This window comes from Xyrauchen texanus, chromosome 27, assembly GCF_025860055.1.
Source record: "Xyrauchen texanus isolate HMW12.3.18 chromosome 27, RBS_HiC_50CHRs, whole genome shotgun sequence".
Lineage (NCBI taxonomy): Eukaryota > Metazoa > Chordata > Actinopteri > Cypriniformes > Catostomidae > Xyrauchen > Xyrauchen texanus.
The window spans coordinates 34,037,135-34,064,965 of record NC_068302.1 but is presented as its reverse complement, the minus strand read 5'-3'; the positions used below and the strand labels follow the sequence as shown (position 1 = coordinate 34,064,965).

At 37.2% G+C, this 27,831-nt stretch overlaps 1 protein-coding gene across 2 annotated transcripts; it reads left to right on the top strand.

The window, feature by feature from the left end:
* The first annotated feature begins 4,216 nt into the window (after positions 1–4,216).
* On the top strand, positions 4,217–27,259 carry kif2a (kinesin family member 2a). Of its 2 annotated transcripts, XM_052093958.1 has the most exons (21): positions 4,217–4,538; positions 10,313–10,407; positions 10,704–10,826; positions 10,918–10,972; positions 12,188–12,316; positions 13,961–14,064; positions 14,177–14,272; positions 14,906–14,960; positions 15,046–15,208; positions 15,341–15,431; positions 17,118–17,181; positions 17,263–17,354; positions 17,503–17,645; positions 18,192–18,396; positions 21,785–21,895; positions 21,994–22,061; positions 22,280–22,363; positions 24,494–24,644; positions 25,706–25,807; positions 25,892–26,027; positions 26,180–27,259. In XM_052093958.1, exons 1-21 carry the CDS (start codon positions 4,478–4,480, stop codon positions 26,263–26,265), a joined length of 2,214 nt encoding a protein of 737 aa, XP_051949918.1. In that variant the 5' UTR covers positions 4,217–4,477; the 3' UTR covers positions 26,266–27,259. The 2 variants fall into 2 exon arrangements, with proteins under 2 accessions (XP_051949918.1, XP_051949919.1); XM_052093959.1 differs by lacking the exon at positions 22,280–22,363 and having other exon boundaries at positions 4,218–4,538.
* The last annotated feature ends 572 nt before the right edge of the window (positions 27,260–27,831 follow it).

Here is a 27,831-nt window from a genome sequence, read left to right as displayed (position 1 = left end):
ACCAATAGCTGGAATTAAGTAGATATATTTTCATATTTTCAGAACTTACCAGGTAGTCCAACTTCCTCGCTCACTTTCATATTGTGTTATACAATTCCGGGTGCCTCCAACAATTTTTTCATCCATTTTTCCAGATTTCTTCTGCTACTACATCAGTATGTCAGTGACATCCGGACAATCTCAATGCTGATAGGCTTTCGCGACAATGCGTCATGCGAATTTCAATATGCGAATGAAGCGATTTCGTGTGTTCGAGTCACGTCATTCGCTTCATTTCACATCTTTGCGTTTACTTTGTATGTAATCGCGCTGTGCAAAACGCTTGCTTCGCGTTGTATATGAACGCGCCATTACAGAGTGGGTGACCCACATGACGACCTCGTGTGACGTCAACGTCTTGAAATTAGGCTTGTTTGAGATGAGCAAAATCTGCTCAGCATCAATCAACGGTGATCACCACGAGGTGCAATTGGTTACATTTAGAAATATGTAGGAGTGTGGTCTGACTTGTTCTGATGTCATGCTGACGTATGCAAAAAAAACTCTTGCAATGGTGAGGCGGCCGTGCCAGGCAGTGCAGTTGGGCACTATAGGCATGATGGGAAACGAATTGCTGATAACACAGCCTAATTTTCATTGGCTTAAACAAATGTGATCTTTGTTCTCTTCAAATATTATTTTTTTTTTATCTCTATTATCATGATTTTATGTGTATAAATTAGCCTATATGTGAATAGTCCCAACACTCTTACAGTGCGATCTCTGTATGGGATATGTGATCTTTATCATATATCTTAAATATATCTTAAAGGTGTGTCTTTAAATGAAATAACATGTACATTGAGTGTCTATTTCATTATATTTATTTTCATTTTAAAGAAACAGAATTATATCCTCTGTATCAGCAACAGCGCATAACAGCACGTGGCAGTAATACACAAAGTTATGATCCACCAAAAAAAATATTTTCCTTCTCTTTCTTCAGAGCCTGTTTACAAAATATATACCCCCATTTTCTGATTAATATTTATGTTTACTACATATTTCCATCACTGATTACATTTAACTTTTCTATCCTAAGTAGTTTTACATTTACATTTATGCATATGTTGCTGTTTGTTTGTTTTGTTTTTTAATAATATTTAGTTGTATTGTAGTTACATTTTTATTGAAATGTATTAGTTTTCATGTAGAAAAGTGCATGCTTAACATGTTCTTTTCTTTTAAATAAATGTTTATTTTGAATGTTGTGATTAAAGTATATTTCATATTAAATGCCCATAAGTTTCTTTAAGGATTATTTCTAACATCACGAACAGGAAATAATACTCACATAATGCAATGAAACGGATAACATTATACAATAATATTACAGAAGATGAATGTTGTAAAATGCTTATTGTACTGTACCTTATTGTATCATTATATCTTATACATGTACGAACTGAAAAGTGGCCTTATTTATAAGTATGACGCTTCGCATGTAATAAAAGAAAATTACGCTCCAAAACCGTAGGTGGCATGACTCCGTTAAGAACGTATGCTCCTCCCCTCACTTCCGTTCTGTGGCTGAGGTTCTGGTACTGCTGCTCTGAAACTGCTGGTGCTGCGGGTCTGCAGCTGGATATACAGTGGGTACGGAAAGTATTCAGACCCCCTTAAATTTTTCACTCTTTGTTATATTGCAGCCATTTGCTAAAATCATTTAAGTTCATTTTCTTTCCTCATTATATTACACACAGCACCCCATATTGACAGAAAAACACAGAATTGTTGACATTTTTGCACATTTATTAAAAAAGAAAAACTGAAATATCACATGGTCCTAAGTATTCAGACCCTTTGCTGTGACACTCATATATTTAACTCAGGTGCTGTCCATTTCTTCTGATCATCCTTGAGATGGTTCTACACCTTCAATTGAGTCCAGCTGTGTTTGGTTATACCGATTGGACTTGATTAGGAAAGCCACACACCTGTCTATATAAGACCTTACAGCTCACAGTGCATGTCAGAGCAAATGAGAATCATGAGGTCAAAGGAACTGCCTGAAGAGCTCAGAGACAGAATTGTGGCAAGGCACAGATCTGGCCAAGGTTACAAAAAAATTTCTGCTGCCCTTAAGGTTCATAAGAGCACAGTGGCCTCCATAATCCTTAAATGGAGGACGTTTGGGACGACCAGAACCCTTCCTGGAGCTGGCCGTCCGGCCAAACTGAGCTATCGGGGGAGAAGAGGCTTGGTGAGAGAGGTAAAGAAGAACCCAAAGATCACTGTGGCTGAGCACCAGAGATGCAGTCGGGAGATGGGAGAAAGTTGTAGTAAGTCAACCATCACTGCAGCCATCCACCAGTCGGGGCTTTATGGCAGAGTGGCCCGACGGAAGCCTCTCCTCAGTGCAAGACACAAGAAAGCCCGCATGGAGTTTGCTAATAAACACCTGAAGGACTCCAAGATGGTGATAAATAAGATTCTCTGGTCTGATGAGACCAAGATAGAACTTTTTGGCCTTAAGCGGTATGTGTGGAGAAAACCAGGCACTGCTCATCACCTGTCCAATACAGTCTCAACAGTGAAGCATGGTGGTGGCAGCATCATGCTGTGGGGGTGTTTTTCAGCTGCAGGGACAGGACGACTGGTTGCAATCGAGGGAAAGATGAATGCGGCCAAGTACAGGGATATCCTGGACGAAACCTTCTCCAGAGTGCTCTGGACCTCAGACTGGGCCGAAGGTTCACCTTCCAACAAGACAATGACCCTAAGCACACCACTAAAATAACGAAGGAGTGGCTTCACAACAACTCCGTGACTGTTCTTGAATGGCCCAGCCAGAGCCCTGACTTAAACCCAATTGAGCATCTCTGGAGAGACCTGAAAATGGCTGTCCACCAACGTTTACCATCCAACCTGACAGAACTGGAGAGGATCTGCAAGGAGGAATGGCAGAGGATACCCAAATCCAGATGTGAAAAACTTGTTGCATCTTTCCCAAAAAGACTCATGGCTGTATTAGATCAAAAGGGTGCTTCTACTAAATACTGAACAAAGGGTCTGAATACTTAGGACCATGTGATATTTCAGTTTTTCTTTTTTAATAAATGTGCAAAAATGTCAACAATTCTGTGTTTTTCTGTCAATATGGGGTGCTGTGTGTACTATAATGAGGAAAGAAAATGAACTTAAATGATTTTAGCAAATGGCTGCAATATAACAAAGAGTGAAAAATTTAAGGGGGTCTGAATACTTTCCGTACCCACTGTATCTAGAACAACCAGTTATTTTCAAGATGTTGAAGTCACACGAGGCATAATAGACGGCACGATGCAGCTCCAGAAGAGACAGTGGGAACGCAACTGGCCCTGGCATGAACTAGCATACCCTGATAGTGGAAATGCAACTAGTTTTTGCGGTTTTCGAGAAAATGAAACTATGAATGGCTTACTTATCCCATAATTTTTAACACTGAAAAAGTTGCATACTTCAGCTTTCAGTCTAGCGCACACTACTCAATCTTGTTTCCTTTGATCTTTTGATTTGGTGACTGAACTAGCAAATAAGGTTATTTAACATCAAAAGCTTAAGAATGAAATTGCAGCTTAAATTTTTTTCTCCAAATTTTTGATATTGCTGTTCGCACACTGAAAAAATATATACACTAGTCAAGTCTATCAAAAATTATACATATTTATTGTATAAAAAAATTCATAGTGAGAAAAAAAGTGCACAGTGCAGTGAAGTAAAAAAAATTAGAAGAACTAAGATACCGGCCCACATACATTTTTATTTAATTTTTTTTTATTTTATTAAAAGGTAAATGAGGGAAACATGAGATGAGTTTACAATAACTTTTTATTAGTTCTTATTCTGCAATGCAAGTGAACTTCTACAGCATCTTGCTGCTGCTGGAGAAAGAAAGAAAAAGCGTATCTCTCCTTCTCTCTCTCCTACCCGTGAGCGATTTTTATCAGTTTAATATAGCTGCAAATGTATTGAAAACCATCTTACAATATGCCTACTGCTGCTTAAGGTGTGTCTCTGATGATAAGACACATGGTCGCGGAACGACCACGTCCACAGTTTGATGTGAACTGAGTAGTGACATGAACTGCCTCAATTTTGTGAAAGGTAGGTGTCAGTTTACGGCTTTCCACATTCATTTGTGGTTTCCGTTGTCGTAACACGCTAGTTGTCCGTTAAGGCTCTCCCCAATGTTTAAACAAGGAGTTGTACAATATTTATAGAAGATCTCTGCTCAAACTAGCCAATCGTGACGCAGCAGGCGGGACTGTGGGGGGTTCCACAAGTTGAACGTCCCCCGCGCACGCGCCGTGTGAGCTCTGCCTCTTTTATGTCTCGCCGCCTCCCGGTTTCGAGCAACACGGAACAAGAAATATGAAAAATTCAAAAACAAATACTATTTGTTAAGTTCCCACACGCCCGTCCGTTTGAGTATTTCCGTCAGCCCCATAAATGAGCCATGGCGGTGAACTTCGGCAAGATCGTCGTGGGGATTTATGTGGAGATAAAGCGCAGCGATGGTGAGTTCAAATTTGGGTCGCTTGTAACCGTCCGTTAAAGTCGTTGCCTTGGTTCGGCTAACGGATTCTATCGTTACCTCACACATAAACCTCACAGAAGCTACAGGGTTTGGTGGTCAGGTCTGTTAAAAATCGATACATGACGTTGAGTTTGGTCTGTTGATGCTGGTTGCCGGGGTAGTTAATGAGCTGGGGTGTCAATCAACACTGCAACGACGCTTTACGTTAGCCACCTGCTAAACACGGGTGGAGTTTGTTTAGTTTGTGTGAGATCATATTTGGTAACTGACTCATTTGATGCAGTTTAGTTAGGAACAATTTCTTACGCGTGAAACCCTCTTGATGAAGAATACAATAATTTAAGTCCTATGGTTTGGATGCGAGAGATGCTGGGTTTGTCCGTATAAATTGGTTACATTAGATTTGTATTTAGAGTGACTTGAACTTTAAATCAACAATACGATTTTGACACCACTAAAAAGTACTAACTTGACCTTAGTTACTGACATGAGATAATAAATCCTGAGATTTTCCATATTTATAATGATCTGGCATATTTATCTGGACATATTACTGTTTTGCATGTGTCATGATTTTTGATGACCAGCAAGTCTTTTGAAAGTTTGTGATTTGGCATCCTCTATCCCAGAGTTGGAACTCATCCTGGTTGGGAATTTTATAATGAGGAGTATTTGACAGTCATTCTGTGATGCCAACTAAACCAATTGTTAAACATTGCTGCATGCAGCAATTAAGGGGCCTACAGGCCAAACTTACATAGGACCTATAGGACCCACATTGCAAATGCACACTGGTTTTGTTTTGTCATGTTAATGATGAGAATCAAATGTGAATTTGATTTGTAAAAAAAAATAGCAATAAAATAATTCTGCTTAACTGTTGTGTGTTTTGGAGCCAACATAAAGAATATGAATATCATATTTCAGGAATCACTGTCATTATTATCACGTCTGCTCTAATAAGACCCATTTGCCACGCAGCTGGTATTAGTAGATTTAACATTTTCACAAATCGCACAAACTGATCGCAAATGACGGTTTTTAATTTCCAAAATGCAACCACTGAGGCCATAAATGATCTAACAATGATCTTACATCAACAAGATCACCATTGAAGATCTTACAGGATGAATGGTTCCCTTTCTGAATGCAGTAACTTGGTTGATTTAAATCAGCTGTTAATAAGTGACACTGTGTCACTTCCTCGTGTCCCAAAAACTGCATGTCAGACATCTTTGACAAAAATAAATGCTAAATCATTGGATTTCTATGTTTTAACCCACATACAGTTAAGAGTTTAGTGTTACATTCTCTCACTAACATGAATGCATTTGTGGTAAATGTGTGATTTTTAAATTTACATTTTAAATGTGAGGTTTTTTGTGTGTCCCTTGATTTATAACACACCCTGTTATGTCATACCTTTCATTGAAGATAAACTCAGCAAAAAAGAAACTTCCCTTTTTCAGGTCACTGTATTTTAAAGATCATTTTGTAAAATTCCAAATAACTTATTTAAATACTGATCTTTATTGTAAAGGTTTTAAACAATGTTTTCCATGCTTGTTCAATGAACCATAAACAATTAATGAACATGCACTTGTGGAATGGATGTTAAGACACTAACAACTTCCAGACGGTAGGCAATTAAGGTTACAGTTATACAAATTTAGTACACTAAAGAGACCTTGCTACTGACTCAGGAAAAACACCAAAAGAAAGATGCCCAGGGTCCCTGCTCATCTGTGTGAACGTGCCTTAGGCATGCTGCATGGAGGCATTAGTACTGCAGATGTGGTCAGGGCAATAAATTGCAAGGTCCGTTCTGTGAGACACCTAAGACAGCACTACAGGGAATCCGGAAGGACAGCTGATCGTCCTCGCAGTGGCAGACCACGTGTAACAACACCTGCACAGGATCGGTACATTGGAATATCACACCTGCTGGACAGGTACTGGATGGAAACAACAACTACCCAGGAACGCACAATCCCTCCATCAGTTTACAGACTGTCCGCAATAGGCTGAGAGAGGCTGGTCTGAGGGCTTGTAGACCTGTTGTAAGGCATGTACCAGACATCACCGGCAACAATGTTGCCTATGGGCACAAACCCACCTTCGCTGGACCAGACAGGACTGGCAAAAAGTACTCTTCACTCTTCACTGATGAGTCACAGTTTTCTCTCACCAGGGGTGATGGTTGGACTCGCGTTTATCGTCGAAGTGAGACCTGTAGTCTGGAGTGGGATCGATTTGGAGGTGGAGGGTCCGTCATGATCTGGTGTGGTGTGTCAAAGCTAGGGCTGGTGTCGAGTTTGATACATTTTAGGCACAGATCGAATTGCCTCTAAACTATCGAGTATCAAAAAATATCTTGTCGTTCGGTACCAAATTTCGATACCTAAGTGGTTAATCTCGTCAACGTCAGTGAGAAGTGCCCAAATATAAAAGTGTGTTTAGGCATCAAGGAAAAACACTAGTTTATGCCGGTTACGCCCACATGTGAGTCTGTAGTGTGTATGTGTTCCAACACCTATAAATGTAAAAGATGTGGAAAAATCAAAAGTGGGGCTACAATTCACCAGGCTCAATGCCAACAGCGTGCGATGCAATATTTGCGACAAGATAATTGCTGCCAAGACCGGCAACACTACAAATCTGATGAATCACTTGACAGAGTGCACGGAATAAACTTAAGAGCAGAAAGTTGCTCCGTCTTCGACTGCAAGAAGACAGAGCAGTCAGTCATCCTCTCAGCGTCCTCATGCTCACCACACGAGTCCTCCTCCAAAACTACTGATGAATGCAGCGGCTATGATTGGGACTCCGACAGGTAGGTTAACGTTTAGCAAACAAACCAACAAACAAAATCGGTAGTGTAGTGGTACATGCTTGTGTACTTGTTAAATTAACGTTTCTGTGTCCTCTGCCCCTGCCGACCCTGGCATGAGTAGACCAGAAGGCTTAGGAGATGAGTCTGTAAAAAAGTGAACAAACTGAAAAAATAAAACCAAAGTTTTTTTTGAGGTAATGTTTGTAATCTTGTTAGGAACCGGTATCGAAGTCAAGATATCGAGTCAAATTAAGTTATTTTTTTGGTCGAATTGTAGCCAATGAATGCCACCGGTGTGGATCTTGTTAACTGGATGTGCACATGCATGTGAATAATTTTACTTGTCTTTTCTGCAGATTCGTTCAATGTGAATTACCATGGAGCAACAAAAATACGTTTTGCACATTATAAAAAAATGTTGGTAACATTATTATCCCGCTGTTTCATTTATGTCTGTTCTAATGAATTTGAGACAGTTTAAGAGCGATTTTAACGGCGTCCTAGGGTAACATATGGTTTCCCTTTTGAAAATAAATACAATAATTAAGAACGCTAACAGAGTTATAATAATAAACAGTATTATAAAAATGATTACAAAATTGCATGTAACTATAACATGTTATATAACTAAAGCTTGTTAGTTTACATGTTAGCATAGTATGTTAAATTAACTACTAAAGGAAAAATAACATCAGCTGTGTGAGCTTTTAAAGTAATGTCCTATGAATATTAATAATTAACATATACTGTAGGTGTGTGACAGCGCAGCCAGACTGCTCCTGTCTGGACCTTTAACTCTGTGGTTCTCAACTGGTTTTGCTTCAGGACAGATTTTACATTGGAAATCAAGTGGCAACCCGCCATAGTAAAAACATAACCTGTATTTAATGTATCCTGGGTCGCATTTTCTTTTATGTTACTTAGTTTTGTTCATGGTTTTCAAGTACAAGGACATGCATCGTGACATTATTTTTGTTGTTGACGTCAACAACAAAAGTGACAGTTTTCTCTCCCCCTTTTAAAAATTGAAGAGCAAATGTACTTATATGAGCCCATTATTATCTTGTTTGTTTCCTAATTTCAAACATAATTCAAATAGAACATTCATATTACACAGAAGGAAAGGCTTCTCATTGCATGGCTAGGTCAAGTGTAGTCTTAACATTTTTTAATAATAATAACAAATTATAGTATTTATGAAAAAATAAATACTAGCTGAAACACATCTTGAAATTTTAACTACAACTGCCACTGTTGATATAAAATGAGGTCTAATAGATTTTAACTTTACATTATTTAATATGAAACTATACACATTTTGCCAAAAAATATAAGTTACTTTATATTTATATGTAAAATCGTGAAACAATTTAGTAAAGTTGGTGTATAATGAAAAAAAAATAAATCAGCTCATAGCACAGTGTTGCTCTTTTCCTCCTCCGTGTTGTTTGGCATGTCAGGGCTGCTACTATTTGAGAGGTTTGACTTGAGTTTCTCCGTAACGCTTCAAACTAGAAAAGTCTCACAATAATTGAAATTGGTCACATCAGTTTTGAGATCTGCGCTCCGCAATATCAAGGGAAGCCCGGTTGTTGCACGCGTGCACTAGAGAGCAGAGTATGTCATGATCGCGAGCTGGTTCCGTTTCACTCGTGCGAAAGTGCAGATGAGAAGCCTTTAGCTGATTGCGAGAATTTAATGAAATCTGCCTCGGCAGTCCTAAATAGGTTATCACTTGGATGGCTGCTGAAATATCTTCAATGGGAAAACATGGCATTGTTCTTTCCATGCTGTCCGCGACCCAGTCCGAATAGAACTGCGACTTACCAGTTGAGAAACACTGCTTTAACTTATGTCAGACTCCCTTCTCTCTGAAATTTTGTGTGTGTGGGGCAAGTTGACGAGTCTGTTGAGGAGGAAAGGATATACGCACGCGCAGGTGAGATTCACTGTCCGGTTGCATTTTTTTTTTCAATACCGTAGATAAGCAAATGTACATGGTATGATAATCGTCAATTTTCATAACGTGATATTCCATGAAACCGGTATACCGCTTCAACCCTAACGAGTACACGCTCTCTAGTTTTTGCTACTGAATTACAGATTTTTTTCTGACTGTGTGAACAAAGCCTAGGGAAGTTTCAAGTTTAAAATGTATTTGACATAATTTATGAAGCAATACTTGTGACAGCTTTAAAAAGTGTTCACCCAAAAAGGTTGCAAAACTTATTTTTGTAGAATCAGTGTCACTGTGATCTGTAATATAAAAATAACTGCATAAAGATTCGTCAGGCATTCTCCTTTTGTGTTCTATTGACAAAATAACAGCATACAGATTTGGAATGACCTCAGGGTGGGTCAGTAATTACTGAATTTTCATTTTTGGGTGGACTATTTCTTTAAAAGAGGCCTTAAGTGTCAGAGAGATGTGTCTTTTTTCGGGTTGGAATAAGATTGATTCCAATAGTGCATATAAGAATATGTTTTTCTCCCACCATTTGAATCAATTTAACTTGAAACAAAATCTAGAAGTGTCTCAAAGCTACAGTAGATGCTTGGCCTTAACTTTTCTATTAACTTAATGCCAGATACGGGAGTTTAAAATAGCTTGTTTTATGGCAGGTTAATTGTATGTGCATTTCCTACTGATGCTGCTGTTCAGTAATTGCAGGGATGGAGACGTGTGAGGAGGAATAGCTCTGAATAATGATACGGAAACATGGCTGTTTGTGTTTGGTGCTGCTCAGGGACGTTTCAGTAGTCAAGAGCTTCTGAAGTATCCTGGGGAACAGGATTTCTGCTTTCATACCATTTTTGTCATAACCTCAATTTTCAATCTCCAAACTTGTGAAAAATTTGAAGTAGGTACATGTATGTTTTTTTCATGTCTTTTTGGCCTGTCTGTGTTGGAATTCTTACAGGGCGAATACATCAGGCCATGGTGACCTCCTTAAATGAAGATAATGAAAGTGTTACTGTGGAATGGATAGAAAATGGAGATACTAAAGGAAAAGAGGTAAGTCTAGTAGTCTCTAAGCTGCCTGTACTATTAATAATGGATGGAACAACAGTACCGTGTAAGGATGTAGTTTGAAACTTGGTGCTCGGATATTAGAAGCTCTCAGTCAATGGACTTCTATTAATGGAATTGTATTCATTTTTTAAATATGTATTCTGCTATTATGTAGCTTGTACAGGTTTACTTCTAAAGATTGGAAATGATGCTTCACTTGGATTTTAAAAAGCAGGAATTTTTATTTCTTCTGGTAATGTTCATAGCTCTGTTCTAAATAGTGGCCTTTTTTGGAACAGATTGATTTGGAGTGCATATTCTCAATAAATCCAGATGTTGCCCCAGAGGAGGAGATTTCATTGAGTCCTGTAACCCCACCACCTCCTACACCCAGCTCTGTAAAGGTCAACAAAATCCCTAAGGTTAGTATGAGGTCAAATTTACAAGTTAAACTTGACCTCTGGTGGTTAATTGCATCTTTTTAACCTTTTTGAATGGTTCTGTTCAATGCAGAATCGTAGAACTATTGCACCGGGAAGGAGCGAAATACCATCCAGAGACAACAGAGGTATTTTTGCTCTTATGTGACTCAGGTGACTTCATTTGTAATTCAAATTTTATGCATTTGGTCCATTGCTTGTAATCTTCACTATTTTTGTATTGTTTTGGTGTTTGTTATTGATTGGTTTGTAGTGACAAAACACCAAAATATTGCCTTTAAAGGAGTCACATGATGAGGGATCCGAAATTAACTTTTCCATTAAGGTGCACCTTTTGCTCTTTTGGATTTGATTTTCAGGGGCATTTTGTAATGTTATTGGGCATAATTTCCCCTGCCAAATAAAAAAATAAAGTGACATCCTTTGATGTAAAATACTTAAAGGAAAATACTGGGTTCTATACAAGTCAAGCTCAATCGACAGCATTTGTGGCATAGTATTGATTACCATAAAAAAAAAAAAAAAAAATTTGTCTTACCCCTCCTTTTCTTAAAAAAATCTGGGTTACAGTGATGCAATTACAATGACATTGAATGGGAACAATCCATAAACGTTAAAATACTATTTCAAAAGTATAGCCACAGGACATAATCAATTAGTTTTTTTAGGATTTTAGTGTGACAAAATCAATTGCTAACCTTTTCTGTGTTAGTTACAGCTAATTTTACAACTTCATTGCCATAATGATGTAATGTCTACAAAAATTTTATTTCTTTTCCCCAATAAATGTAAACAACATTAACTCAAACTGTATAAAATATTATGTATACAGTTAATAGACCAAAATGAAGAATTCATTATGGGAAATCTTTTGCCCCTATATTTTGATTATTTGTTTTTGTTTTCAGTGGCATGCTTGTCCTGAGCCCCTCTTGATTTCTGACCAAGCGAAGAATACAAATGTCCTTGGTCTTTTGAGATAGAAGAGCTTGATGTACTATAGAAACATACTGTAACTTTTAGAACTCAAAACTTTTCAAATGTTATTGTGGACCACTGAAAAAAACATGAAATAATACAAAATGTATGATGAATGAACGTTACACTGATATAGCGCTTTTCTATACTCTCAAAGTGCTTTACATAGTATAGGGGGACTCTCCTCATGATGACCCCTTTACAAACTCTGGCTATGTTTCAAAACTCAGTGTGCTGCCTACCTAGACAGCATTTTTGTGCATCATAGACATGTTTGAATGATCCTGTGATGCCCATGGTTTTGACACCATTGATTTGGACCATTGAAGTGTGATTTGCAGACTCATGTGCGTTCTGTTTTATAGTTGTCTCGACTCGAGCACGGCCGGCCCAGCAGCAGGCAGAATCAGCACCTCCACCACCACCAGCACAACAGCCCTCTCAGCCCACACAGAACCAGACCCAAAGTCAGCTAACTCAGCAACAACAAAATGGTAATATGACACTCCTCGCCCCATTTTAGTCTGTTCCTATCAACCTCTAAATCCCACAGGAAAACATTAAAAGCCAATGGATGCCTCCTGCTGAGGATGAGTGTCATGCACTGAAGGAGTGACAGAAGGAGAAAGCATCCTTTTAGAGTTTGTATTTTGCAGTAAACCTTTTTCATCTGGCTATGTCTTGGCTCTGTCTCATTGGGTGTGGTTTGGCCACCCCTGTGAATGCTAATGTGGTTTTTCATTAAACTTTCTATGACTGGGAAGCTTTGATCTGACTCTGACCTTCTTTGATTAATCCTCTTGCTTTGAATTCATGAAGCTTACATAAATCTGGCTGCTGACTTAACCTGGAATCAAAATGCTCAAACTGGTTGTGCCTCCTGTCTAATGGGTGGAACCACAAGCATGTTTGATTGGTTTGTCCGGTTTAGGGGTGTAGGTAAAATCAATTCCTTAATTCAATGTGTTTCTTTCTCAAACAAATTTTGATGAATTCACAGAAATTAATAAATCTGAATTTTAAAGCGATAGTTCACCCAAAAACTAAAATCCTCTCATTATTTACTCACCCTCATTCCATCCCAGATGTGTATGACTTTCTTCTGCAGAACACAAATGAAGATTTTCAGAAGAATATCTCAGCTCTTTAGGTTAATACAATGAAAGTGAATGGTGGCCAGAACTCCAATAAGGAGATAAGGCCAGCATAAAAGTAATCCATACAACTAAATTGGTTTAATCAATGTCTTCTGAAGCAATCTAGTTGGTTTTGGGTGAAAACAGACTCCTTTTTCAACCCTTTAAAGTAAGTATTGGTAAAAGTAACTATAGAAAGCAAGAAGCCACATGCTTAAATGATAATGTGTAAGTTTAAAGGAATAGTTAAGCCAAAAATTTTAATTCTGTCATTATTTTCTTATTCTCAAACCATATGACTCTCTTTCTTCCATGGAGCTCACAAGAGGAGACATTTTGAACTATTTTGATTCTGAATTGTCCCAAGCAATGAAATTAAGTGGGACATCACATTTTGTGTTCCACAGAAAAGAGAAAGTCATATGGGTTTGGAATGGCATGAGGGTTATTAAGTAAATGCTAAAAATGAAATATTTAAGCTTTATGGTGTTCTGATGAAGCATGTCATTTACACACATGAACAAAGCAGAGCTGACTCTGATACTAGCTTTAATAAGCTAGTATCCTTTTATTCCATTTCTTTTGGCAGGTCAGAGCAGACATTATTTAGTGCAGATGTTTTATTCAGAATCTTTATACAGAATTAAGCGCTGATCTTGGGTACATATACATTTGCTGTGAATCTGATGAATATTAATCACTTCAAATATGTGACCTAATCATTTATTTCTACTGTGTATGTTGTAGACAACAGTAGTGCACAGATAAATTACTCTGTAAAAGCTCTGCTTAGATAATAGAGCTTTTTAAGATGGAGAGAACCGTTGTTGCAGCTACCATGTGCCAGCTGCCAAAGGCTCTGGTCTGCTTCTATAGCCACTCTGTCTTTACACACACACACTTGAACATGGGAGAGACAGACACAGAATGGGAATGAGGCAGGCCAAAAGAGAGGAATCTATTGTTGCTTTTGTTAAGATGGAATTGTGTGTCGTTCTGTAGCAGCGAGAAGGAAGTCGAATTGTGTGAAGGAAGTGGAGAAGTTGCAGGAGAAGAGGGAGAGACGTAGGCTACAGCAACAGGAATTGAGAGAGAAGAAAGCACAGGTCAGACTTCTCATATTTCCATTTTTGTTTCTCATCTCTGCTTTAATTTATGTGTCTCAGGTTTGACTAATAGTTTTTTCACCTGTGAATGTGCTTTTGTTTTGCTTTGTAGGAGACTGATACAACCATTCCAAACTATGAAATACTGCAGATGATCAGAGACTTCAGAGCAAGCCTGGACTATCGGCCTTTAACCACAACAGATTTGGTAAGTATCGACAGAAGTGGTTTATAGAGTGAATCTCATGAAATGAACCACAAACTTTCATCAGAATTGCTTTGACAATTAAAACATGGAGCTAAAGGGGAAATATCACAAAAACATGTGTAGGTTGTATTTCACTCCCAAATTCTTAAAACTTATCATTTTCATTACTGTAATACAGTAATGAAAACATCCTGTTCTGACTTTTTTTTTTCATCATAAATAAAAATTCAGTACAACAAATACTTCCATGATGTATAATTTTTACAACTTGAGTATATTACTATTTCTTTGCACTACAGTAATGAGAGATTTTGAGGGAGCTTGAGGAGCTTTATAGCTCAATTGGATAAAATAGTCCAATGTTCATTTCTTTTCCTTATGATTTTTGGGGTGAAATTTGACATTGACATTTTCTTAAGATTTTGTGAGGCTTCGTGTGATGCACCTTATAATAATAATAATAATTCTGAGAATAAAATCTAATTAAAAGGTAATATATTATTAATAAAAAAAATAAACTTAAGTAACTCTCAATGTTTAAAAATTCAGACTGGGTTCCTAAGTGCCACATATATTTGGTGACTACCTACAAAAAAGTGCAAAAATTTTAATCTGTGATTCTTGATTTGACAGATTGAAGAGCACCGAATATGTGTCTGCGTAAGGAAACGGCCCCTTAATAAAAAAGGTTAAAATATATATATTTTTTAAGTGATATTTGATTGATTTGGATGTACTTGGATTGTTACTTATTTCTCAAATGTGTGTTTTAGAGTTGACAGTAAAGGACCTAGATGTGATCACTGTTCCAAGTAAAGATGTTGTCATGGTCCATGAACCGAAACAGAAGGTTGACCTGACTCGATACCTAGAGAATCAAACATTTCGCTTCGATTACGCCTTTGATGACAGTACAACAAATGAAATGGTTTACAGGTAGAGGATGCTTTCATCTATTGATAAATGTATTATTTTTAATTGTTATTGCTAAATCCCTCTGGATGTCAGAATTTAGTAATTTCTCTGTCAAAGGGGGAAAAATTACTGTAACTTTTAATCTCTCCACAGGTTTACTGCAAGACCTCTTGTGGAAACTATCTTTGACAGAGGAATGGCCACATGCTTTGCTTATGGCCAAACAGGAAGTGGAAAAACTCATGTAAGAAGTATTTAATTTATATCATCAGGGTAAAAGTACAAATAAGTATAGCTGCAAGTGGCAATTATCGGTGTCCAAGCACATTTGAAGAGAAGATAAAATTTGACAGATTAGTTTCAGTGGATGCAGTTATTTTGCTGTCAAATTCCAGCTGCTTTGATGCAAAGCTGCTGATTTTCTTAAGTTATAATGCCCCCTAGCATCGGAAATTGATGAAAGTTTGGATGTGACCTCAGAATGTTCTGCTGTCCAGGTGTACTAAGTTTTAAGTTTGTATATTGTGCTAACAAGATACAGACCAATTAGTCATGATAGGCCACCCCCAAAAAACATTTTGTCTTATAACTCTTAAGTGCTTTGACGAATCAAAATGTTTTGAACAAATTCTTTTAAAGACATTTAGATGATACATACCAAATTTCATGTGAATCGGACACATGGCCTAGGATGAGTTCAAAAAAGTAGTTTAAAAAATATATATATAGATTTATTATATATTTGTTTTTCTCAGTGACTGTTGATATCATTGTAAATGTACCAGTGTTATCCAAGTGGCAAATTGTCAACTGGTGACCCTTGGCCAGCTGTTAAATTAACCATTAAAACAATAATAAAACAACAAAATTTACAAGTAGTACAAGATAAAACGAACTAACAGAGAAGGTAAATACTTGAAAGAATGAAACAAACAGCATGCAAAGTAAAACAAATACAGTGCAAGTAATTAACATACAACACTGTTGAATAGACAATTAACAACATTTAACAGTTAGCAACAACATTTAAAAGTAAAACAGAGGAAAACAAACAGTGTAGAAAATTTTAAAGAATGAAGCAAGTAAAAGTAAAACATTTACAAAGTAAAACATAAAATTCAAACAGTTGATGTAAGATACTATTGAACATACAGTTAGCACAGGCACATATTTCATCATAAAATTCCAATTATGTTACTGATAACAAAGGTAAAGCCAGAAACGACACAATCTGACAAACACAGACAGAGAAAATTAGGACAAACAAGGCCTCAGATTTTTTTGGTTGAAAGTTGTAGAGAAATGTCATGCTGAAGTGGAAATCCACATGACCATATGTTTTGGGGGCAGTAAAGTATTCCAAGGAAATACTAATTTGATTCTAGCCAGTACAGTTCCAGAGGTATAAGCAAAATCGTGAATACACTTATTATAGTGACATATTTTGGCTGATAGTCAAAAATTTGGTATACAGCCTAATTTCAGGAACCTGTAAGTGGATACCAAATTTGATGACGATCAGCTGTTCACAACGCAGCTTATAAACCGCTGAAATTTGATTGGCTGCTGGTGGACATTTTTTTTTAGATTTACTGAATCAATATTTTTTAGTTGTAGCATCCTCTATAGTCAGAATTGGACAAAATGTAACGTGCATCCTTAATGTCTACAGGTCGAAGTTTACCAAGTTTTGTGAAGTTTGAGCTTTGTGTTTAGAAGTAGATTGATAAGCAAAATGATTTGCTGTTTCTGATGGCTAGACACTTTTAGTGCAGAAAAATAATAATATGGGGAAAAAGAACCATAATCAGAACCACTTTGTCTGTATAGTTTAACCATTTTGCTTTAAAAACTTCCACAACTGTATTGTTTTATTTTATATATCACTGTAATATAACATAAAACTCACAATGATTGTGTTGTGTTTTAGACCATGGGTGGAGATTTTTCTGGAAAGAACCAGGATTGTTCAAAAGGAATCTACGCATTAGCTGGTAATTGGTGTTTGTTAGATCTTTTCATTATAATTTTTTTAGTTCAAGCAAGCTTTTTTTATGTACTTTTTTTACACACAGCTCGAGATGTTTTTCTCATGCTAAAGAAACCAAACTATAAGAAGCTGGATCTTCAGGTTTATGCAACTTTCTTCGAAATCTACAGTGGAAAGGCAAGTGGATTATATCATCTCTTTGTCAATAAAATAAGTGGTATGAATATCATCTATATGCTAAAGTGGTAATTTTCACAATGTCTCAATTCAGTTGGTGTGTTTTTGTTTATCAGTGATGTTATTTCACGGTCTTTGTGTTCTGTAGGTGTTTGACCTGTTGAATCATAAGACTAAACTGCGTGTGCTAGAGGATGGAAAACAGCAGGTGCAGGTGGTTGGGCTTCAGGAGCGAGAGGTCAAATGCACCGAGGATGTCCTCAAACTCATTGAAATGGGTAACGGTTGCAGGTAATGGACAGTGATGGGTAAAACTATGCTTCACTCAATTGTTTGTACATATTAGCCATCATATACTGTACATTTAATATTGCTGTAATTATCTGCTGTAGCTAGAGGAGTATACTTCTCAATAGCTTTTCCTTAATGTTGCCGTGACCTTTAATTTGGAATCAGCTCACACCAGGATTGCCATGATACCAAAATTTCAGTAGTGGATGCCGATTCCAGTGAACAGAAAATGATGGCAATTTGTGTTCACAGCCAGCGGATTAGCCTACAAGACTCACTAGCTAGTCTGTGTAAAATATTTAGAAATAATCAAACCGTCTTGAGATTAGCATAATTATCATAATTATGCACACAACAATATTTTTGTTGCAACTGGCATGACCACATTGGAAGCCTTCAAGTACCAAATTGAAACTCTATTTCAGATGCTGAAAGAGTGTACCAAAGTACCTTGGTACCAAAGTCCCAGAACTTTTGACATCATGAATGTCACAACATTCATCAGAACCCCCTGATTTAAATGTCACCTTTTCTCTTCCATGTCAGGACGTCAGGTCAGACCTCAGCCAATGCCCACTCGTCCCGTAGCCACGCCGTCTTCCAGATCATTCTGCGAAGAAAGGGCAAAATGCATGGCAAATTCTCACTCATTGATCTGGCTGGTAACGAGCGTGGAGCGGACACGTCCAGTGCTGACCGGCAGACTCGTTTGGAGGGAGCCGAGATTAACAAGAGTCTGTTGGCTCTAAAGGTTAGCACCATCCTAAAGCAACCCTGGAGTATTAGTGACAAGCTTTAAATCAGGGGCGGGGAACCTTTTTTACATTAAGGGCCATTTGAGTATTTACGCAATTATTTGCGGACCATACAATTGCTTGCAATTTCTAATTGTGGGTTGAAATTAATGTGTACATTCCTTTACGTGCTTACACACCAAAAACAATAAAAGTGTCTTTTATTTACATTTACATTTATGCATTTGGCAGACGCTTTTATCCAAAGCGACTTACAGTGCACTTATTACAGGGACAATCCTGGAGTTAAGTGCCTTGCTCAAGGGCCCAACAGTGGCATCTTGGTGGTGCTGGGGCTTGAACCCCTGACCTTCTGGTCAGTAACCCTGAGCCACCACTGCCCAAAAATATTTTATACAATATTTTGTGTTGTCCAGAGGCGGGCCGTCCATTAAAAGTCTAGGCCTTCAGTGTGATTCGTGCCATTAAGAAAACTGTTTCAAAATGAATAAGACACCCTATGCCTCTGGGCATCATACATTATGGCGCAGCTAACTAATAATACCAATTGACATTTTAAAAACACATCCACGCACGAAAACCAGAACTTGAAAGGACACTTAATGCTCAAGCAAGCCTAATATTAACTGCAGCATTACAGTTTTGTGAAATGAAGGTCTCCTGAACAGACATTCAAAAATCATAATTTTTCATATGAATCTATCAAGGAGGTCTATAATACCTGGAAATATCTATCTAATAATGTTTTCGATTTAAATGTTGCTTGCAATAAATTTTGTTTCGTCAGGGTACACAGTTAAGGTGCGTACACACTCCCAGCGACATCGCGCGCAACAGCGACTCAATACCATTCATTTTCAATGCGAGCACAACGACTTCCGGCGACACGAGCTGTCGCGACCGTTGGCGCTAGATGTGGGCGTGTCCAGCGACGCGACAAAGTTGAGAAAAGTTCAACTTTGGAGCGACTAACGGAAGCGACAGCCAATAGGAGAGACGACGGGAGAGCTCACGTGATCCTTTTCTCTCTCTCTCAGCTCCTGCAGTAACGGAAAGATGGATGAAAGGCTAATTCTTGCTGTTAGAAATTTTCCAGTGCTCTATGATATGTCTCTTCCCACGTACAAGGACAATTTTAAGAAAAATACTGCGTGGAAAGGTGTGTCTGAGATCGCGGGGATTTTATGGACCCAGACAGACCGGCATTTGCATTTTCGCCGCAGATAATCAGCCGCTCTGGCAAACAGCACGCCTGGTTTCTCATTCATCTTTGATATAAAGCGTTTTATGTACTGATTCCATTTATATTTAGTCTTTTCCCTCCAAAATGTTTGTTTTTAGTGGCAAGAAAAGAGATTCACTGTCAACAGCAATGGAATGACATCCGTGAATGTCATTTATAAACTTTACTAGGCAACCAGTAGTGGGAACACCCACTAGCGACTTCACCGCCAGCCACTGGCGTCCTGCAGCGACAAAGTCGCTGGCAGTGTGTACGCACCTTTATGCTGCATTCAATTTCAAGTTGGATGAGGAATATTCCTACTTGATATCTCCAACCATAAATGCAAACCATTCCCTGATATTCATAAGATGAAGTTTAAGGAAACAAAACTGCAATGTTCCCGTTAGTTTAGCAGGGGTTTGACTCTCATTAGAGATGTCTCCTAGCAACCCAACTGATAAACAATGCTGCAGCGCTAGCATTTGTGCTTCAGGTGTACGATTATCAAAAAAGATTATAATGTTTATACACTTGTTGCAGGCGTTTGTTAAACAAGTTTTAATATCATGTAATATGGAAATAAACTCATTTATCGATATTACTTAATAAAGTGAATGTTTATCGCTTGCTTTGTTTGTCAACATGTTTGTGTGACATCATGCCTCTGAATCTCGGCGAAATCAGAGATGAGAATTTCTGCACGAGCCTACAAGATGTAATTCTGACTTCAAGATGCATTCCATTGCACTTTTCCTAGTAGGAAGTAGGAAGAAATCCGACTTTCCGAGTTGAATGGAATGCAGCACTACTTTTCAAAACTTGATCTGACACTGAATGCTCAAGCAGCCTAATTTACACTTAGAAAACTCCTGATGTTGCTATAACAAAGCAAAAAGCACTTACCAATTTACTTGAAGTGAAAATCAGTCCTCCTTTCCTGTTTAATAAATTAAGCAGTCACACGGTCATGCAGAACATCTTGTGCTTTTAAATCCATAAGGATCTCTATCTCAATGGCGATAGCGGCAGTTCTGATGATCTCGCGCTCTTCGCTTTCAAATTACATCACTTAAAGCATGATTGCCTCACCCAAGGCCAGTTAGAAGGCCTTGGTCGGGACATATCCTAAAGATCACACCCACCAAGAACAAAGAAATCAATCTGAATGGCTGATGAATCTAACAAACTTACTTTAGTTTCCCATTCATTTGCACTGTTAAGGGATTCAGAAGAAATTCTGAAGGCCTGACAGGGTGGAGCTCAGACTGAAGTGTTGCTTCATGCGTGTGGTTTGTGAAATAGTTGTCACACTTCACTTGTAAGCATCAAGGAATAAATTCTGACTGGATAAACTTTTCTCTATTTGTTTGTAGATTAATTTAGAGTGGAAAGCGATTAAAAATACATAGGCAAAAAGGAGATTGAAAATGAAAGAAATCGCACTAGTGTTGTTGTCATTTAAAATGATTTATAAACATTATTTTATTGTTTTTTTTTTTTTTTTTTTCAGGTTAATTGAATCAAGGCCATTTTTTTCTTTTCACATTATTTCTCAAATGGCCTGTTGTTCCCCACCCCTGCTTTAGATAGTATAGATCAGGACTTTTCAACTACTTTCTTGCTGGGGCAAGCTTATAAAGATGAAAACTTGTCGAGACCCAAACACAACCAGGGTAATTGCCTGTGTGAATGTTCAGTGAAACGTCACATTATCACTTTTAAAAGCACTATAGATGCAAACTGATGAGAAGTGCATTTAATGTTGAAGAATTAAGAATAAAAATAAAACTTTTCAGTGCATTTTCTTTGAAGTTAGGTTTTCAGCATCGATTTATCTTGCTTATATTTATATTTTAATAGTTGAAAAATGTTATGCATATGTGCTGACATCACTTCTGTAACAACTGCTGTTTACATAAATTTTTATGTCTGTTAATTTGACTGAGAGGCCACCAGTTGGCTAGCCCTGGTGTGTGTATATATATATATATATATATATATATATATATATATATATATATATATATATATATATATATATGTGTGTGTATATATATATAACCGTAGAGTAGCTATACCAAATAAACATTATAAAGTTAGTAAATGAGCTTATAAAAAGCTATGATTGATTTGACCTGTACCTTTTCATGATCTATCAGGAATGTATCAGAGCTTTGGGCCGTAATAAACCTCACACCCCGTTCAGAGCGAGCAAGCTCACACAGGTCCTTAGAGACTCGTTTATCGGCGAGAACTCCAGGACATGCATGGTAAGTTTGATTTAAGCCCTCTTTGTCACTCATTGGGATTTGGCCAAGTTTACCTTTCGCTGTTTGCACAGCTTTAATTGTGACCATTACCTTCCCAGATCGCCACCATCTCTCCTGGTATGGCCTCCTGTGAGAACACGCTGAATACTCTGAGATATGCCAACAGGTGAGGAACAGAGTACTGTGTTGTTTACAATTATGAAATTGTAATCTTAAAATGTCACTCTCCTTGTTTGAATTTTAATAAAAGTTCCTCTAAATACAGCTGTTGTATTTACTAGTGATTCAAATGCTGGTGTTCAATGATGGGAATGTGTCTTGTCCTCTTCTGATTGGCTGTGCTCTTCTTCCTCTCTCTTCTCTGCTGTTCTTGACTGTCTTCAGAGTAAAGGAGTTTGGTATTAGCCCCTCTGACATTCCCTTCTCTCAGGGGGGAGGAAGTCGCTCTGAACCCTCTCCCATTTATGAGTATGAGCACACGCCTGCAGTTAATCACCTTGTTCTCAATCAGATACGCCTTCAATAGCAGTGTTGGGGGGAGACTATGAAAAAAGTCTAATTGCTACAAATTTTAAGTGAACATGATATCAAAATTGACTTTATTTAATTTTTTAATACACATTCCTGGTCTTATTTGAAAACCGATTCATTTTAGCGAGTCATTATGTTGAAATCAGTTCAGGAAACCTATTCACTTGAGTTTAAATTCACAGATTAATTTGAGTCGGTGTTCTCAAATTTAAAAAAAATATATATTAAAAAAGAAATTTTTGTTGTGCAATAAATATTTAAAAACGGCTATGTAGGTCTTTTGTTTTTGATTTAGTTATATAATCTTTTTTTTATTTTTTATTATTAGTTGCATTTAGTAGAATTTTATGTTTAAGTTTGATACTTTCACTGGAAATTAGATCCTTATTGTTTGTGTCAGATAAATACTGTTCCATGTCTAAGTATATTGTACAATCTGATTATGTAATTATATAGATCTGGTTATAATTATTTTATATTGTTATATAGATATTATAATTTTAGTATATATTATGATATTGTTTAAAAATAATATAGTAGCTTGTAGCTTGGCAAGCTGCAATTAAAGTAGATCCCCAACACTGCTCAGTTGGTAACAAACATCCTGTTGGCTTGCAACCAATGCATGAAATGACTCATGCCCTGCAATGCATATAACCACAGTCTGTTGCGTTATATATATTAAACACATTTGTTGCCCTCATGATAATGGTTGTGCTTGGTGTAAACATTTCCATTTACCCCCTGATCTGCTGACATTTGTTTTTCTAACCCTGGGAATGTGTGGCATATCTGGTGGTGCTGTTTTGTCCTTTCTTCTCCTTTAGGAATAACATGTGATTATTAATGCTAATGAACACTGTAAGTAATTCAATAATTCACTGTAAATAAAATAAGAGTAAAATGTGATGACACCATAAACAGTCACAACAAATAGTTCATGTTGTTTTGAAATGCGTTTGTGTTTGCACTAGGGCTGTCGATTTAACGCGTTAATTCAGTGCGATAAAATAATTTAAAAAAGTAACGTGTTATAAAAAATATACACAATTAATCTCACTGCCCCCGTATAAGGAAGATTCTTGAGAAATGCAAGCTTGTAGTACCACCTGGTTACTCCAGAGGGCAGTAATTGAAACTTCAGCTGCGTGGCAATACGCTGTTTATACAGTAAAGAAAACAACACTTCAGTAGGCAGCAACAACACAGACATGTGTTATGTTCTTGCGTTCAAAAAACTTGGGGCGCAAATCCAAACTAAGGGATCTCAAGATGTTTTCTAAGTATTAAACTATATTTAACTTGACACAGTGACCTAAAAATATTATGTATGTTGACACGATGCACCCGAGACGCTACACAAGCATGTCTGACTGCAGGTGTAAATTGACGGGTCCTTAAACAAGCCCTCATAATAAATCACCAACTGATTGACAAATTCACTTGTGAAATGGATTGCTGTGAACTGTACACAAGATATATATATTTATATAATTGCACAAATGGTGGCAATGTATTTCTCACTATTTTTATGCCATGTTGCATTGGTCGGAAGATTTATGTTTACAGGCCTTTCAAAATGTTAGATTATTTTTGTTTTGATTGTCTTAAAAAGCAAATGTTCTCGTTGTTTGTAGGAGAGGATAGGGTTGTATTGTTTGGACATTTAGAAAATATGCTGAAATTAGTATTATACTCAATTTAATTATAGCATGCTCTTTAAACCTAAAACTTTAGGTTAAAATTGTAATTTTTAGAAATTGTTTATGTATATTTCAATATATGACACTGCTATTTTTAAAATAACTGTGACCATGACATACACACAGCAAAATTGTGGGATTACCGAGTGTCGCTTTAGGTTAGCCTTAGACGCATGGAATTTTCTGTCTACTGAAAACCCAGATTATATTAAAGAAACATCCTTTTCCAAAGTCCAAAATGACTTTTATAGCCAAAAGAATAATCTCTGCCCAGTTGGTGTTCTGTGAGCTGTGCATGGTGTCATTCAGGTCAGCGTGGTTTCTAGAACATACATTTAAACACAATGTCATCCTGTGTCTTTAGAGTGAAGGAGCTGTCTGTGGATCCCAATGCAGTGACGGAAGGCGGTCGCGCCAATGTCAACGCCATTAACCAACTAGACATCATGGATGAGGAGTGGGATTTGGGGAATTCCCCTCAGAGAGATGACCTCAAGCTACTCTGTGAACAAAATGTAAAAACAGATCTACTCTGTTTACTAAAGTATTTAATAGTTAAAGGGATAGTTCACCCAAAAAATTTAATTATCTCATAATTTATTCACCCATATGCCATCCCAGATGTGTATGACTTTCTTCTGCAAAATACAAATTAATATTTGTAGAAGACTATCTCAGTTCTGTAGGTTTATATTATGCACGTGAACAGTGACCAACATTTTGAAACTCCAAAAAGCAAATAAAGCCTGCATAAAAGTAATTCATATGACTTCATTATTCCATGTCTTCTGAAGCAATCTAATTGATTTTGGGCTTGAACAGACCAAAATGTAATTCCTTTTTCACTTTAAGTCTTGTCATTGCAGTCTCTAGACGTGATCAAGCTTTGATCAAGATTTCAAGCTTAATACACTTCCTATTGACCTACAGAGCTGGGATGTTCTTTTAAAAATCTTTGTTTGTGTTCTTCAGAAGAAAGAAAGTCATACACATCTGGGATGGTATGAGGGTGAGGAATTGATGAGAGAATTTTAATTTTTGGGTGAATTATTGATTGAATGGAATAGACACCCCCAAAATTAAAATGTCTTTCATCATTTACTCACCCTTATCCAACTTAAATGACTTTCTTTCTCCTGCGGAACAGATGTTATAGATATACATAGAGATATTATGTGTTAATATCCATTCATGACAAAGGTAGCATAAAGGTAATCCATACCGACCCGAGTGGTGTAAGCCGTGTCTTCTGAAGTGATACAATATGTTTTTGGGTCAGAAATAGAACAAAATGTTAAAAAAAGAAAATGAGATCATATCTGCATTCAACTCTTTTTGGAGCTTGAAAGTGTCGGACCCCATTGACTTGCATTGTATAGACAAAAACATATTATGTGCTTCAAAAAATCTTTGTGTTCCGCAAAAGAAAGTCATGATGAGAGAACTATAATTTTTATGTGAACTTTTCCTTAAAGACAAAATAAAGTGTAAGAAAGAAATTATATATATGCAAATATGATTGATGTATGTTTCCATCAGAACAAGTTATGAAAAGCTGTTGTTCATATATTGACAGGAAGAAGAAGTCTCCCCTCAACTCTTCACGTTCCATGAGGCTGTGTCTCAGCTGGTAGAGATGGAGGAACAGGTTCTGGAGGACCACAGGGCTGTGTTTCATGTGTGTATGATTTCCCAAAACATGCATTGAACTGTGAATTGGGGGGATTTCTAATGATGATGTTGATTATCTCTGGTCTGACAGGAGTCTATCAGGTGGCTTGAGGATGAGAAAGTTCTCCTGGAGATGACAGAGGAGGTGGACTATGACGTGGACTCCTACTCTGCCCAACTCGAGCAGATTCTTGACCAGAAGATCGATGTCCTTATTGAGCTCAGAGGTAATTCATCTTCTAGAATGATTTTTATGATCAAAATAAGAGCTCAGAGTTTTAATGTGTGTGTGTGTGTTTGTGTGTTTGTGTGTTTGTGTGTGTGTGTGTGTGTGTGTGTGTGTGTGTGTGTGTGTGTGTGTGTCTGCTCACATTATCAGATAAAGTAAGGTCGTTCCGGTCGACACTCCAAGAGGAGGAACAAGCCAGCAAGCAGATTAATCCCAAGCGGCCACGTGCGCTGTAGTCTGGAACGCACACTAGCAGAGGAATGACAAATACAAGAGACCTGTGTGCTTCTTGATAGTATTCACAAGTGTTCTGAAGAAACTCTTTCCTATTTTTCCATGTGAAAAAAATTAAAGCGTTACATAATTCTCTTACAAATCAGCAGAGAATAAAGAAGAAGAATTTGCTTATCATTAAAACTCATGATGAATGACGATTTTGAGGAGAAAAGCTTTAGAATTTTTTTCCTTTTTATTTTTAGTATTGACTTTATTTATTTACTTTTGCATCGTAGGTAAAGGGTACAGACTTGTATCAGTTGGTACTCACATGTCCTACCCTATTGGGTTTGTTTTTTTTGTACAACTGAAATCCTTCATTCGAAGTTCGTTGTTTTAAAACGTATGCATGAACACTCGGTAATTGATTACCACTCCGTTTCTAGCATGGCTGACTTGGTTCATCTGCACTTTAAATAACCTTGTTTTGGGGTTTGTTTTCTGTACTTGGCGCTGTGTATAGCTGTTTTGTTGATTGGCTGTTATAGCATTTTTCTCCATTTCATCTTGTCATTTATTGAAAGCATAATAATTGAAATTTTAAGATGTTCTCAAAAAAGCGTATGATGCACTGGGAGAGAAATGTTGTGTGAATGAATGTGAGAATTGTCAGCAGTCATTGTCAGTTTTTGCTGGTTTGACTGCTGTCCCCTTCCACATGATCTTGTCTTTGACGTCTCTGATCAGTTTGTGGAATGCTTTTGTGCCATATCATGTTTCCCATTGGAAAGAAAGTTAACAGTTTACCAAAACAGCCCTTTCTTAATGTTTTATTTTTCAAACTTGCAACATTCACACATTACCTAATCAAATTTGTAACTATGTGAAACTACAGCAAGATTCTCATTGCAAATGAATGGGGAATGCAACTTATCCACTGCTGATGTTTTCAGTGTTGGCACCTCTCAACGTGGTTGCTAAATAAAGAATGATTCAACAAATCATGCCTTTTATCCTGCATCATGGCATTCGTTGTGGCTTTTTTTAACCTTTGCTTCCTGTTTTTTAGAGTCCTTAAACTGATTTCTTGCCTCTATAAACTAGAAAAGAACGTATTATTTTTAGATGAGAAAGATTATGATGACCTGGGCCTTAAGGGTGAGAATATTGGTTCTTTCTGGGAAATGGATGATTTGCCACCAGTTCATTTTACAACCATCTCCACAAAGTTTGAGTTTTAGGCAAGCATGGTGTAATATATACTCGTACATAAACTTGACTCTTTAGAATTTAGAAGTTCTCTTTCAGATTTTTTCTAATGTGACCTTAGCATTGAATACTTGGTAAAGTTAAATAACCACATTTGAAGATGTCAATTCACAGTCAACCTAGACTGATTAACTTTTTTAAACAAGACTTAAAAAGGAATATAAAACGTATTTAAATAGTGTCTTCAAATACTGCTCTTGTATTGTGTATTTTAATTTAAAGGGATAGTTGAATTTCCATACAAATCAAATCACTTTATTGTCACACGACCATATGCACAAGTGCAACAGTGGGTGAAATTCTTGTGTGCAGTTCTG

Coding starts and splice junctions, on each gene's coding strand:
- kif2a (XM_052093958.1), top strand. CDS start 4,478: ATGGCGGTGAACTTCGGCAAGATCGTCGTGGGGATTTATGTGGAGATA. Junction 10,973..12,187: donor ACCATCCAGAGACAACAGAG/GTATTTTTGCTC, acceptor TCTGTTTTATAG/TTGTCTCGACTCGAGCACGG. Junction 12,317..13,960: donor AACTCAGCAACAACAAAATG/GTAATATGACAC, acceptor GTCGTTCTGTAG/CAGCGAGAAGGAAGTCGAAT.